Below are 16,071 nucleotides of genomic sequence, written 5' to 3' on the forward strand. Positions count from 1 at the left end.
ATACCACACAAAAACCTGAAAGGACATAAACATTACGCTATTGATCATGCAATACCCAATTACTCATCACACTCAAATTTCGCTATAAAGCTCAAATAGAACCGCACCATCTGTGCATATAACCAATGAATCACAACTCCTCGTAGCATAAAGGAATAACTCACAGATCACTTGAGAATACGAATAAGTTTAACATCAATCAAATCACACATCCCTCAATAATAGCAGTATAGAGCCAACCATTCCGGCTCGGTGTAGAATACACATCTTAATTGGGCCTACCTATGGACCCCCAAATCAACTCGGGTTACCCACAAATAGATAAAAATTCTTCCGAAAATCCATAATGACTGAATAATAACACATTCTATCATTAACTAACTTCGGCCACAACTTCACAGTCCACAACCATGAAACAATCTACTCCTAGGAACTCCCAATCTCCGAATCCATAGAACACGCGAATCACCATATTTGATTCCATCTCCACCGCCCGAATACCTAACACCTCTCTTATACATGATCATCCCATGAGAAATACTTTAAAAGTTCTTCCGTGCCACTTGACAAAAATTTGAATATCAACAGTCTATCAACCATGTGAGTACCACAATACTAATTTATACATCTGTAAGTAAAAATACAATGCGCCTTCTGAAGTTCGCCCCTTTCTCATACAACACCAAGTAATAATAGTATTCTTCTTAAGCACCTCCAAAAATACCACAACTGTAACACTCACTCTGAGAATACATTATGTGAATTTGAAATTTCTCTTCTTACCTTCCTTACACAAAAAACAAATGTAGAATCCATAGTCATATAGAATTTCCGCAAGTCCAAGCACCATCAAACGCAAATCTCAGATTTACATAAGTCCGGAAACATTCTCAATTGCTATATATAATTCTCAAACCCACTGAAATATTTTTGGGAGTCACCCACTTTGCTCAAACCTAATTGCACCGCCCAAATGGGCCAAAAGACACGTGCCCCATTAGCACCACAACACTCGAAGAAGTAACTCTACTTTAACACCACATATCAAATTCATACTCCGTGCGCACTACATCATTAACCAATAACAACTCACTCATCCCGCGAATTTCAGTTACTCATACGTGAAATATAATCCTTAACCAGGAATTTCCTTATTCGAGTCATCCTCGATCTCAACCTCTGCAAGTCATAGCTAATTTCCAGAATCGATAAACTTTGCGACCTCAAACCCCTGCGGTCGATACTGTAGGTCGAAATACTTCTCGTAGTTGAATAGCGGGCCAAATATGGTGCTATCAGGCATATTAGCCATTGAGCAAGGGTCCACCTTGTACCAGACAACACAACCTACACCCGTGACCACAAGCGCCAAGTAACGCCCAAAATATCCGGGACAAAATGTTACAACATCAGTTAATACCCTATCTGCATTCCCAGGTTCATTCAATAATCCACGAACGCCGGCCCCTAAACTAGAGGCGTCCGACCAAAATTAAAATTTAACACCTAACCATGAAATCAAATGGTCAATAGCAGACTCCCCCACTTGGCTCAAAACCATAGATTAAAATATTCCATAACTCACAATACCAATACTCTCTTACCGCCATAATGCCACAGTCAGTCCAACGAAACTTCTTCCCAAGTTCATACAACGCCAACCATAAAAATACCTCAATCATCGCTAAGCTCGTATTCATCCTCTTAATACACAAGTCAACTTTCTCAACCAGATTCAGATTCAAATCTCCACCCATACAACCCGTCGGCAGAAATACTCCTACATAGATTATTCCGCAGGGGATAATCCACCTACTTAGCCTCAATCTGGTATCTTGTTATATCTTTTCACATTCACAATTACTATGCAATCACTTAGTCAATCTGCGTCCAAACTCATTACCTAGACATGAGAATTTAATTTACCCCAAAAGGTTAACAATATGAAAGATCCTTCAAATATTCATACTCGAGACTGTACGTTACATTAAAACGAAAATCAAGCACCTAGTGGCCATTTATTTACATTTCAAGGGAACACTTCTCATCATATTCAAATCGTCGTAATACATCCCACATTTATATCATACTCATCACAAAGCCATTCCGCCGCTCATCGAGCCACAACTTCCACTCGTAGGGATATTACCAGACATATGAGTCCAAATATACAGGTTACAACTGAAGCTACCAAGCCTAAGCTGCGGTCTAAAACTTGGCCTCAAGTCCTCGAGACTGGCCCATTACCAAAACACAGAATACACCTCTAGAACCTCGTTCAAAAATTCACAAGCTGGCGATGCACAGCTGATACCGAGCGCTCATATGCTCATACGAATATGTGGAAGGAATGCAAAGAGTTATGTCTCAAGCTGAATCAATCTCGCACGATAAGGAAAGAAAGATGGGAAGTATATATCCTAAATGCCCTATAGCCTCTCGAAGATAAGTTTGGACGTCATCATACCGATCCGCAAGACTCTACTAGATACTTGCTCATAATTTGTAGAACCTATGAACCTAGTGCTCTGATACCACCTTGTCACGACCCAAAATCCAACTAGTCGTGATGGCACCTAACCCAACCCGCTAGGTAAGCCAACTTTCAACTATCCAATTCCAATAACAATTATTTAAAGTAATTTAAGTGAATAAACATCTTAATCTTATACATCCCCCAAGAACTGGTAGTACAAATCATGAGCTTCTAAGAATAGAGTATACAAAGCGGAAATGAAATAAATACATAGTCTGTTTGAATAATAGATAAACAGAGCTTTTATAAATCTAAGGCTACCCTGAACAAAAGGCAGCTACAACAGGAACGCAGGTACATCTTCAAGTCCCGCAACCATCGAGCACAGCAACAACAGCAGCCAACATCTGCACGCAATGTGCAGAAGTGTAGTATTAGTACAACCGACCCCATGTACTGAGTAAGTAACAAACCTAGCCGTAGGTTGAAAGTAGTGACGAGCTTCCACCAAGTCGGGTCCGAAACCAGTAGTCCACAACAATCCATAACAACATAAAGCAAATAATGCCAGAAATAACTCAGGGATAAAATACTCAGCCAAATAATGACTTCAAAAATTATAGTTCTTCCTTTCAAATATCTCAGTGAAAACCCAAATCGTTTGCTGAAGTTTCCAATAATATAAATAGTTTGAAAACAATAAATTTCTCCCAAAATCTTGTCAATAATAAATAAGATGTTTCATTTTCCTTCCGGATAACCCGTGTAAAAACAAATGCATCACTATGCACATCTGTCAAAAATATGTGAGAAATCATGAATGATGTGATGTTGTATAACATGAGGAAAAATACCTCTCTATGCCTGTATGTCATGTGTGCATGCCAATGCGATGCAATTCAGTGATAAAACCATAAACAGCCCCTCGGGCAACCTCACAGTCACTCGTGCCACTCGGCCATACCTCACAATCACTCTTGCCACTCGGGCATACCTCACAATCACTCTTGCCTCCCAGTCACTCAGCACTCGTACTCAGTAGGTACCTGCGCTCACTGGGGGTGTGTACAGAATCCGGAGGGGCTCCTTCTGCCCAAGCACTATAATCTGCACGGATAACTCACGTGCCATAATAATAAAGTATGCTGCAGGCGGGCAGCCCCGATCCACACTCATCCTCACAAATCAGGCCCTCGGCCTCACTCAGTTATAAAGTATACTGCAGGTGTGCAGCCCCGATCCACACTCATCCTCACAAATCAAGCCACTCGGGCATTTCAGTAAAACAGGGCATTTGGCCCAAAACATTTATATGCATCAAAATAGAGTCATAAAACTGAGTTATGATATGCAATGAAATGAATATGACTGAGTATGAATTTTTAATTTAACACAATAATTCATAGCAATATGACCTCTGTGGGTCCCAATAATACTGGCACATAGGCTCAACATGATTTTTAATATGCTTTTCAGCTCAATTTCTTTGACACATAAAACCGCATGGAAAATGCCAAGATTATTTAACAATAAAATTCCAACGAAACAATTATGTCATAATTTCTATAGTGCACTCCCACACGCCCGTCACCTAGCATGTGCGTCGTCTCCCAACAATTCACAAAATACATATATTCAGGATTCATACCCTCAACTCCAAGATTAAAAGAGTTACTTACGTCGAACAAGCTGAATCCAATGTCGAGCAAGCTAAACAATGCTCCAGAAATCCCATTATGTGCGTATCAACTTCCAAATGACTCGAATCTAGTCACAATTAATTTGATTCAGCCCACAAAATTTATAGGAATTAATTCCATATCAAAATATTAATATTTTCACAAAATCCAAAATGATGCCCCAAAAATACCCGTGGGGCCCACATCTCGAAATCCGATGAAACTCACAAAATACGACAATCCATCCAATTATAAGTTCAACCGTACTAATTTCACTCAAATCCGACTTCAAATCGGTATTCAAACATGAAAAGTTCGTTTTGTGACATTATAGAAATTTCTTTCTATTTCTCTTGAAGATTCAATAATCTTACACAAACAATGAAGATGAATTCAGGGAATATAATCACAAGGGAGTTAAGAACACTTACCCCAAGTTGTGTGGAAAATTTCCTCTCCAAAATCGCCCAAACCGTACTCCAAAATGTCCCAAATGAGAACAATTCTCGGAACCCTCGTTTTTAAACACTGCCCAGGCATTTCCGCACCTGCGGTGCCTGGGCTGGCACCTGCACATCCTCATTTGCGGACAAGAATATGTGCCTGCGGAAAAAAATTGGCCCTCTAAAAACTCGCATCTACGGCGATATTCTTGCATCTGCGGGCTTTGCAGATGCGCATTCCCCTTCGCACTTGCGGCCTCGCAGCTGCGACAAATTCCTCGCACCTGCGTGCACTGCCCAGTCCCACTCTTGGCCGCTTCTGCGGCTTATTTAATGCACATGCGGCTTCGCACCTGAGATCAAAATCTTCGCAGGTGCGATCATACTAGCAGGCAGCAGTTCCAGCATTTTCTTAAGTCCAAATTTGATCCGTTAACCGTCCGAAACTCACCCGAGGCCCCCGGGACCTCAACCAATTATATCAACAAGTCTCATAACATAACACGAACCTACTCGAGGCCTCAAATTACACCTAACAACATCAAAACGATGAATTACTCCTCAATCCGAAATCATTGAACCTTGAAACTTCAAATTCTATAACTTATGTCGAAACACATCAAATCACGTTCGATTGACCTCAAATTTTGCACACAAGTCACGTTTCACATTACGGACATATTTAAATTTCCAGAATTAGATTCCGACCCCGATATCAAAAAGTCAACTCCCCGGTCAAACTTCCTAAAAATTCAACTTTCGGCAATTCACGCCAAATTCCACTACGGACCTCCAAATAATTTTCCGGACACGCTCTTAAGTCCAAAATAATCATACGGAACTATTGGAATCATCAGAATTAAATTCCGAGGTCGTTTACACATAAGTCGACATCCGATCACTATTTTAACTTAAGCTTTAACCCTTAGAACTAAGTGTTCCAATTCATTCCAAAACCTCACCGGACCCAAACCAATTACCCCAGAAATTCACATAATAACTGTAAAGTACAATTTGAGCAGTAAAGGGGGAAGTAAGGTTGTAATACTCAAAACGACCGGTCGGGTCGTTACAGTTTCTGTCGTGCGGTTGTTGTTATGGGGTTGCGGTTTCTGCCGTGCTATTGTTACTATTTATATTTTCACATACGACGTAACAAGGTGGGATATATATATATATATATATATATATATATATATATATGTGTGTGTGTGTGTGTGTGTGTGGGGTTACGCATGTGGAGAGACAAGGTGGGAACATTGTTTTGCACGTGTGGCATGACAAGGCGGGCATTTACTTGATTCGTGAGGGTGACGTGTGTGTGTGTGTGTGTGTATATATATATATATATATATATATATATATATATATATGTGTGTGTGTGTGTGTGTGTGTGTGGGGGGGGCGCATGTGGAGAGACAAGGTGGGAACATTGTTATGCACGTGTGGCGAGACAAGGCGGGCACTTACCTTATTATTGCACACGTGGCGAGACAAGGTGGGATGTGTCCGGGATTGATTTGTGATGATTTGTGATGGCCTGGGGGAATTCTTGTTGTTGATATTTGTGTAGGGTTACACTTACCTGTGAGAGCTTTATCTAGTGAAAGTTGTGAGAAAATATTTTGCTTGTTGTCTGTTCTTTTTTCCTTATGCTTATTTGCTGGTATGGACTATGTTAGGATACTTGCACAAACATACACGTAGTTAAGTACTCTTATCGGATAAGAGGTGTTCTTGATATTGTTGAACATAGATACTCACCCTTGTTTACTTGCCTTCTATGTAAGAATGGCTCTATTGGCACGCGAGTCGCTAGTGCGGTTATGAGGTGTTATGAGGGAACATGATGCTAAGTATTAGGGTTCAGGTATTGAGACCTATGAGTTGTGATTGTCCGAGGTTCGGTACCTCGTGGAGTTTGATGACTAAAACCTAATGAAAAATCGGCTGTAGTTGCTGAGTTATTACTTGTCCTTGCTGTAGTTCTGATTCCGAATTTAGGTTGTGTTCCATTCGCTTTTCTATTTCATTTTTATGGTATTTCGCTGATACTTGTTGTTTCCTTTCTTATTTTCATTACTGTATTGTGAGCCATATTGCATAGTTTTTATGTAGATATCATATTTCTGTTGTTCATATACTTTTACTTGTTCAGTTTATTAGACCAGTGGGTGTCTTGACTGTTTCTCGTTACCACTCCACCGAGGTTAGTCTTGATACTTACTGGGCACCACTGTGGTGTGCTCATTCTACACTTCTGGAAATTTTTGTGCAGATCCGGGTATTTATTCGTTAGCAGTTGTGCGGGTCGTTGCTGTGGAGACTCAAGGTAAACCTGCTGCTGCGTTCGTAGGCTTCGGAGTCACCTTTAAGTTTTCGTTTTGCGTTGTTATTCTTATTTCTGAACAGTTGTATTTAGAAATTTTCTAGCAAACACTCTGTAGAGCTTATGGCTTGTACTACCGATTTTGGGAATTGTAAGTTTTTATAATGAATTCCATTTCAAGTTGTTAGATGTTATTTATTATAGTTGTTATTCAGTAAATATTAGGCTTACCTAGTCCCTAAGGCTAGGTGCCATGACGATACCCAACGGAGGGGAAATTGGGTCGTGATAACACTATTACAAACATTGCACGACCTTGTCACACACCAAGTGGAACCTATTAACATAATGCTGATGGAACAACAACAATTTGAAGAAGAAAAGGATAATGAATCAACTATTGAGAATTTCCAGCAAGTAGGAAGAGACGCAGACTTGTCTCCTACAACAAGATCAAAAGGAGGTAAGAAATCAAAGAAACAGATTCAAAACAAAGAGCAGAAGAAACCAACAAGAGTATTGCCCAGGAGGGCAGGATCATTATCCAAATAATGATTAATACACTCATTTGGAATATTAGGTCTGTACACACCCGCAGGCCTTCCCAAGGGTGATTAATATGCAAAGGGAGCACAAGTTTTTTGTTATTACATTACTGGAACCTTTCCAGAATGCAAATCATATCCAAAGGTATTAAAGAAGTCTAAACACGGACAATGCATTCTCAAACCACAATGGGAAGATATGGCTGTTGTTTGATGATGTGGTGGAGTTAGAATTGATCATGGAAACAGACCAACAGGTGACAGTATAGGTATTACGTCAAGACCTAGACCAACATGTGATGATGACATTTGTATATGCTAAGTGCACATCACTAGAAAAATTGGAGCTTTGGGATAATATCTATTATTTGGCAAGTGATATGGAACCCCCATGGCTAGTAGGAGGGGATTTCAATGTGATATTACATAAAGATGAGAAAATAGGGGGTTTACCAGTTTATCCATCAGAATATGAGGATTTTTCCTTCTGTGTTAACTCATGTGGCCTTTTTGATCAAGGATACAAAGGCAGTCCATTCACTTGGTGGAATGGAAGACCTAATGCACAATGTATTTTTAAAAGATTGGACAGAATCTTTGTGAATTTACCATTTCAAAATATGCTTCCCACAATAGAAGTTGAACACCTAATTAGAACAGGATCAGACCATGTTCTTTTACTGATGAATACTGGAAACAAAACGCAAAATTGCCCAGACCATTCAGGTTCTTGAACTTCTGGACAAAGCATGATACTTTCTTGGAAGTAGTAAAACAGAACTGGAATGCAAATTTCATTGGAGACCCATTTCTTGTGTTCAAAGACAAGCTGAAGAATGTTAAGACAACACTTTCAAAATGGAGTAGATATACATTTGGGGATATATTCAAACAATTGGAAATACTAGAGGACATTGTAAAGGTCAAGAAAATGTTGTTCGAAGAGGAACTAACAATTGCAAACTGAGTAATTCTACAGAAAGCTCAGTCAGAACTAAAGAAATATATGAGTCTAGAGGATCACTACTAGAAACAAAAAGTTGGAATGGCATGGTTTGCGAAGGGAGATAGAAACACTAACTTCTTCCATAACTATGTAAATGGAAAGAGGAAGAAGTTACACCTGAAAAGAATAAAAAGTGAAGCTGGAAATTGGTTAGAAGATCAGGATCAAATCTCCAATGTTGTTGTTGAATATTTCCAGAAACATTTCACTAAACAAGGGGACCCCACTGATTTTACAATGCTAGATAATGTACCAGTTATGCTGTCCGTGGAGAAGAACATTAAACTATCTAGATATCCAACATTGGAGGAAGAAAAGGCAGCAGTGTTCGGACTTAGTGGAGATTGCTCCAGTGGTCCAGATGGATTCAATGGAAGGTTTTATCAAGTTTGTTGGGAAGTCATCAGCCATGACATACATAACATGGTTCTGCAATTCAATGGAAGATCAAGCTTGCCAAAGTCAATTACTCACACAGACCTAGTTCTACTGACGTCCAGAATCTTTTACAGACCTAAGACCTATCAGCTTGAGTAATTTCATCAACAAGGTCCTATCGAGGTGTATTCATAATAGATTGGAGAAGCTACTTCCTGCATGCATTTCACCTAATAAATCAGGTTTTATTAAAGGGAGGAGCAACTTTGAGAACATACTACTTACACAGGAAATAGTAACAGACAAGAGATTACGAGGCAAATCTGTGAATATGGTAATTAAATTTGATATGGCGAAAGCATATGATAGAGTCTCATGGATATTTTTGATGCAAGTGCTGAGAAAAATTGGGTTGCAGAGCACTTTATCAACATGGTCTGGAATCTAATAGCCAACAACTGGTATTCAGTACTGGTTAATGGGCAATCAACATGTTTTTTCAAATCAACCAGGGGTGTGAAGCAGGGAGATCCACTGTCTCCTGCATTGTTTATTTTGGCAACAGAAGTACTATCAAGATCATTGAACAAATTGTTTGATGATAAATCATTTGTGGGATTTGGTATGCCCAAATGGACTGATCCACTTAACCATTTGGCATACGCTGATGATACGATAATTTTTGCATCTGCACATCAACCTTCCTTGAACAAGATAATGACAGTATTAAGAGGGTATGAATAGATCTCTGGACAGCAGATAAATAGAGCCAAAAGCTCTTACTTCATGCATACCAATACTGCAAACATGCTATTTCAAGATGTTGGTCATACCACAAGCTTCATAAGAGGCCAATTTCCTTTCAAATACTTAGGATGCCCAATTTTCTACACTAGAAGAAGGAAGGGATACTATGAAGATCTTATCAAAAAGGTGAAGGCTAAACTACATTCTTGAAAAGGCAAACTCTTATCATTTAGAGGGAAAGCCACACTAATTACTAGTGTCCTGCAAAGCATGCCAATACACATACTATCTATTCTTGACCCTCCTAAGAATATCCTGACACACTTACACAAAATATTTGCAAGATTCTTCTGGAGTACAAAGGAAGAACGACGGAGTAGACATTGGGCAAGTTAGCAGAAACTATATTTTCCTATAGAAGAAGGTGTCCTTGGCTTTAGATCATTAGACGATATTTCGAGATCTCTATTTTCTAAGTTGTGGTGGATTTTTAGGACAACAAAATCACTTTGGTCAAAATTCATATGGAACAAGTATTGCAAAAAAGAGCAGCCAACAACATTACAATTCCGACAAGGTTCCCATGTATGGAAACAAATGTTGAATGCTAGGGAAGAAGTAGAACATGAAATCATGTGGGAGATGGTGGAGCAACAAACATATGGCATGAAAACTGGACAAAAATAGGTGTACTCTACCATGTTCTACCGCCAGAATTTCCAATAGATGAAGAGCTGCAAGACATGGTACAACTGAGGCAAGAAAGAGCATGGAATGAACAACTGATACATCAAAGCTTTCCTGAAGATATCGCTGACCATATTATACAAAATGTTCATTTTGATGACACTGAAGAACTATGGGACAGACCTTACTGGATGCCAACATCTTCAGGCAAATTCACAGTCAATAGTGCTTGGCAAATTCTGAGGCACAGGGCAGCCCCTAATCAAGAGTATAAACAAATGTGGACTAAAGGATTGCCATTCAAAATATCATTCTTCTTGTGAAGATTGTGGAGGCAAAAGTTATCTACTGATGACCTATAGAGGAGGCAAGGATATATTCACGTCTCCAGATGTTGCTGTTGCAAACATCTATAGGAGGAGACCCTTGAACACATCTTTCTAACAAGCTCCACTTCATCAAAAGTATGGAAAACATTTCTGGCAGCTGCTGGAATTATTGTACCACTAGTCCAAATAAAGCAAGTAATTAGAGCTTGGTGGAATGTAAAATGTTGTCCAAAGTTGAAACCTCTCTTTCAAGCAGCACCAGCAGTCATTACATATGAACTATAAAAAAAAAAGGAATACAGGGAAAAATGGGAGAACAGTCTTCACTAATCAAGTCATTCATGAGATCAACAAGATAATTCATTACCTAGTAAGAGTTAGGTATCCATGGTTAATACAAATTCCCGTGTTATGGCCAGATATGATCTATTACTTTGAAGCATACAAACCTGTAATGCTCACCAAAAGAGTAACTTGGCAGCCTCCAGATGCAGGATGGTATAAATGTAATACAAATGGGGCATCAAAGGGCAACCCAAGGCCTGGTTCAATTGGTTTTTGTGTTAGAAATGAAGCAAGAGATCTAATGTATACAAAGGCAGATAATATAGGTGTGACCACTAATGTTGTAGCTGAAGCAAAAGCAATACTTCAAGGGTTGGAATATTGTGTGACGCATGACCTTCATCCACTGATATTGGAGACAAATTCTTTGGTTTTGAAAAAAATCATCGAAGGGCAATGGGTGATACCTTGGTGTATAGGGGAAGAAGTGCAGAATATTAGGGGATTGAGGGAATACTTTAATATGATATTTCAACATGTGTATAGGGAAGGCAATACAGTGGAAGATTATATAGTTCATATTGCTTTCAATTTTGCAGGATCAACTATATTTCACTCGTTCATAGAGATGAATAGTGAAGGGAGGAAACTACTAAACCTCAACAAGTCTCAAACTCCTAATCTAAGGATTAGAATTGCAAAAAGAAGGCTTTGGATTGAGCAGATTTCACAATAATCATCACAATTGCTTCTTCACAAAAAAGCAGCAGCAAGTTATGACAGCACCAACAAGCTCATCCAAAACTGAAAATCAAAGGATCATTGATGTTAGAATTCTCGTAATGCCAGAGAGATGCTAAGTGAAATGTACATCATCAGTCAAAACAGCTCCTCAACCACAGAAGGAGCAGGCCATATTCAACTCTTCAGGAATATCAATCCTAAACAACTAGATATCCAAGTTCAAGATTGCAGCAGCTGACCTCATAACATACTCTTTACCGGTACCCTGTACAAGTTCTAATAATGGTTGCGAGTGCAATGTGGCCAGCATGTTAGCTGATGTCTCAGGTACAGCTCAACCAATTTGCCTAGACATACACCAGGGAGCATTATTTTTCTTCGGCTGCTGATTAGCCTGACAGTGATCGACAAGGAACAATACATAATTTCAACCTCTTTATTGTGGTGTGTTTTCTTTAGAATATACAATAGCCATGAGATGCAAATGGTATATGATACGACAGAAAAACAAAGGTATCATAATTGGTTGCGCGCATCAGCAGATTAATGGACAGACTAAGCTATGCAAGGAGTACGTTGAAGATTCATGATAGCCTAACCTTTTTGGTTCGTAAAACATGGCGCCTGATGAGAGCATTTGAGGTGCTACATAGAGGTTTTGCAATGGGCTACAGGATACATACTGGGCCTTTGGCTGGAATTTGTCCAATTAAAACTTTTGTAATAGCTAGAACATTGCTTTTTTATACCTTTTTCTATGCTTAATTAATTTTTATGTACAAACTAGATTCCTATTTTCGATTATTATTTATATATTCACCACAAGGAATCAAGCCGAGTGGTATATTTGCTTTAAAAAAAATACTAAAATTGAGGTTGGAATCATGAAATAATAACAAATCATATTCAAAAATACTTACCCTAAACCAAATCGTGAAAATCTCCTCCAATATCGCCCAACGTCGAGCTCTCTAACTCAAAGTGTGATAAACAAAATAAAAACCTTCGACCAAGTTATATTCTGTCCAGGCTTTTTGCTTTTGCGGTCCTTAGGTTGCATCTGCGGAAAATGCATCGTAGATGTGTCCTTCACTTAAGACCCAGAAATTCCGCTTCTGCGGAACAAAATGTGCACATGCGCTTCCTCTTCTACGGACAAAGCACCGCACATGCGGTCCATGCTCAACCAGCTCAAATTTGCTTCTGCGGATACATTTTGCTCCTGCGCTTCCATGTCCGCATCTACGCATCTGCGGCTAGCTAGCTGCTTCTGCGGTGTCACACTTGCAGTCCAAACAACACAGGTGCAAAAACACCAGATCTTAGCAGACTTTCAGCAATTCCTCCAAGTCCCTAATTGATCCGAACTAAACCCCAATCACACCCGAAGCCCCCAGGACCCCATCCCAACATACCAACTAATCCCAAAATATAATACGAACCTACTCGAGGCCTCAAATCAAACCAAACAATATTAAAACTATGAATTGCACCTCAATTCAAGCCTAATGAACATTTTCAAATTCAAAACTTGCGCTGAACAAGCCTAAACAACTCCGAATGACCTCAAATTTTGCATGCAAGTCCCAAATAATACAATGGATCTATACCAACTCCCAAAATCACAATCCAACTCTGATATAAATAAATCCAACATTCGGTTAAATCTATCAACCTTCCAAACCTTCAACTTTCCAACTTTCGCCAATTCAAGCCAAAATAACCTACAGACCTCCAAATTCATATCCGAACATACGCATATGTCCAAAATAATCATACGAAATTATTGGAGCCATCAAAATACCATTTCGGAGTCGTTTACACAAAAGCTACACTCCGGTCAACTCTTACAACTAAAGCCTTCAAACAAAGGACTAAGTATCCCAAATCACACCAAAACTATCCCGAAATCACACCAATCAACCCTGCAAGTTGCATAAGCATAAATACACATTATGTAAAGCATCAAATAGGGGGTCGGGATACTCAAAAACGACCGATCGGGTCGGGTTGTTACACATTGACGATGCAACAATCATTTAAATGGTAAAACAAATATTACAACTGAAGCAATAGTTGTATTCAACGTCAAGACACTGAATTGAGTGTTACAACAAAGCTCGATTGTGGTACTGTTGCTGGAACCATTGGGCAGACAGTCGCTTACCCTCTTCATGTCATCCGTCAAATAATGTAGAATGGCGGCTGAAAGAATGCTGCTTCTATTATTATTGGTGAGAGCAAGGACCTCTAAAGTATAGTGGTATGGCTGATGCTTTCAGGAAATAGTTCTGAACGTGTAAAAATAAATAATTTATATGAGTTAGTTTGTTATTTTAGACTTTTGCTTTTATGAGATGATGTTATATTTTGGTGTTCAATCTTACATAATATCTCTTTGTAGACCATGCTTTTGGTGTATGTTTCTTTTTTTTTTTTTTGCTTCGGCTGGTCGATCATGGCCATAACCTTTGTCATTAACATAAATATTCTCCTTAAAATTGCAATATATAGTTGTCCATGTAAAAATATATTTTGTAGAAAGCACAATCTCATATTAGGTATTAATTGTCATTGTACTTTATTTATTGTCATCAAAAAGCATAATCTTGATTACCAGAAATTATTTTCTGATGAATTTGAAATAGTAACCTTCATTTTCTATAGGCAAAGTCAAATTCTAGGAATAAACACATGCTTAGAAGCATTTTTGCTTATTATTATTTTTGCATGTATGACGTTGTTGTCAAAACCTTTACATATCATTCTGGTACCATTACATAAAATATTCGCATAATTCAAATTTCTTAGTGACATGATTGGAGCATTTTTCTTCAAAACCAACATGTCAAGCAATAAATAATTATTTTTAAATTACTTAGATGAATTCACACACAGATAGAGAATAGCAATTTGGTAACAAACATGTATGGTGGAAGGCCACTTCGTATTAAAGTATTTAAGTATTCTTCCTAATAGTAGTTGTTGATATCATCCTCTGCGGAGTCAAAACTTAGAAAAGTTCTGCTTTCACTAAGAAACTTGTCAATTAACATCACATTAGTTGACCAACTTACTTATTTCTGCTATCTGAGATAGCCCGTTCTGTCATGTATTTCTCACAACTTGGCTTTTCATCTAAAGATGGAAAATATTTTTCTTATTAAATCCTCGCCAACACTATCACTGTCATGTAGATGTTGCTCGAATAGGGCAAAGTTTTGACAATGAAAAGTAAAATTGTAGCTGCTTTTATAGAAGACTAGTCTTAGTGTACGTGTGTTGCACGTGTATTGTATGTCTATCAATAAAAATGTACATAGTAAAAATAAATTATGTGTAATAAAAATTAATGCCGAGATTAATACAACAATCATTTAAATGGAGAAATAAATATTAATACATTGACATACGCAACAATTTAGGTTAGAAAATATAACTATTGATTATGAGATTAGAAAACAAATCCTATGTAATGACTTCATATCGTCCCTGTAACGATCCGACATATTGTTTTGAGTAATTACTCTCCTTTCTACTATTTTAAGTCTTGAATAGTTTCATATGATATATTATGACGTGTGTGAATAGTCGGTTTTGATTTTTTCAGTTGTTTCAGTATTAGTTCGGAAGAATAAATTTCATGTTGGAAGTTTGATCGAGGAGTTGACTTTCTGATATCGAGGTCGGAATCATATTCTAGAAATTGAAATAGCTTTGTTATGTTATTTATAACTTGTACGCAAAATTTGAGTTCATTCCGGATTGATTTGATATGTTTCGACGCGAGGTTTGAAAGTTGAAAGATTTAAAGTTCATTAAGCTTGAATTGGGATACGATTCGTGGTTTTAATTTTATTTGATGTTATTTGAAGCATCGACTAAGTTTGTATGATGTTTTAGGACTTGTTGGTATATTTGGTTAAGATCCCGAGGGCCTCGGGTAGATTTCGGATGGTTAACGGAATTTAAGTTGGATATTCCTAGAATGTTCGACGTCGATTCTTCAAGAATACGTGGTATCACATTAATCAAATGAGCTCAAAATTCAGTTTTGATTGAAGTATTAGATCCGTATTGAAATTATGAAACCATAGCAAAAAGAATTATCGAATTCGGACATAGTTTGAAAGAGTTATGCCCATTTCCATGTCGGGAATGATTTTCTATCGTCGTCAGCGCCCAGGGTAGCGTGAGGCGCTATCCCTGGCGCTGGGACTGCTGGTGGTACTAGAAAGGGTGCCACAGGCAGTGCCCCACACCACATGTGGCGCCACAGACGTAAAAACCCCATAAAACGGGGAGTTTTGTCATATTTACTCATTTTTGAGTTTGGGGAGCTCGGTTTAGGCGATTTTCACGGAAAAATATTGGGGTAAGTGTTCTTTATCCTATATTTATTATATTTCATGATTCAATATTC

At 38.4% G+C, this 16,071-nt stretch overlaps 1 protein-coding gene across 1 annotated transcript; it reads left to right on the forward strand.

Moving 5' to 3' along the window:
- The first annotated feature begins 7,852 nt into the window (after positions 1–7,852).
- LOC142169695 (uncharacterized) lies at positions 7,853–8,439 on the forward strand. Its single transcript, XM_075231597.1, has 2 exons — positions 7,853–8,198; positions 8,243–8,439. The coding sequence occupies exons 1-2, from the start codon at positions 7,853–7,855 to the stop codon at positions 8,437–8,439; spliced, it is 543 nt and encodes a 180-aa protein (XP_075087698.1).
- The last annotated feature ends 7,632 nt before the right edge of the window (positions 8,440–16,071 follow it).

The sequence above is a fragment of the Nicotiana tabacum genome, chromosome 15 (genome assembly GCF_000715075.1).
Source record: "Nicotiana tabacum cultivar K326 chromosome 15, ASM71507v2, whole genome shotgun sequence".
Taxonomy (NCBI): domain Eukaryota; kingdom Viridiplantae; phylum Streptophyta; class Magnoliopsida; order Solanales; family Solanaceae; genus Nicotiana; species Nicotiana tabacum.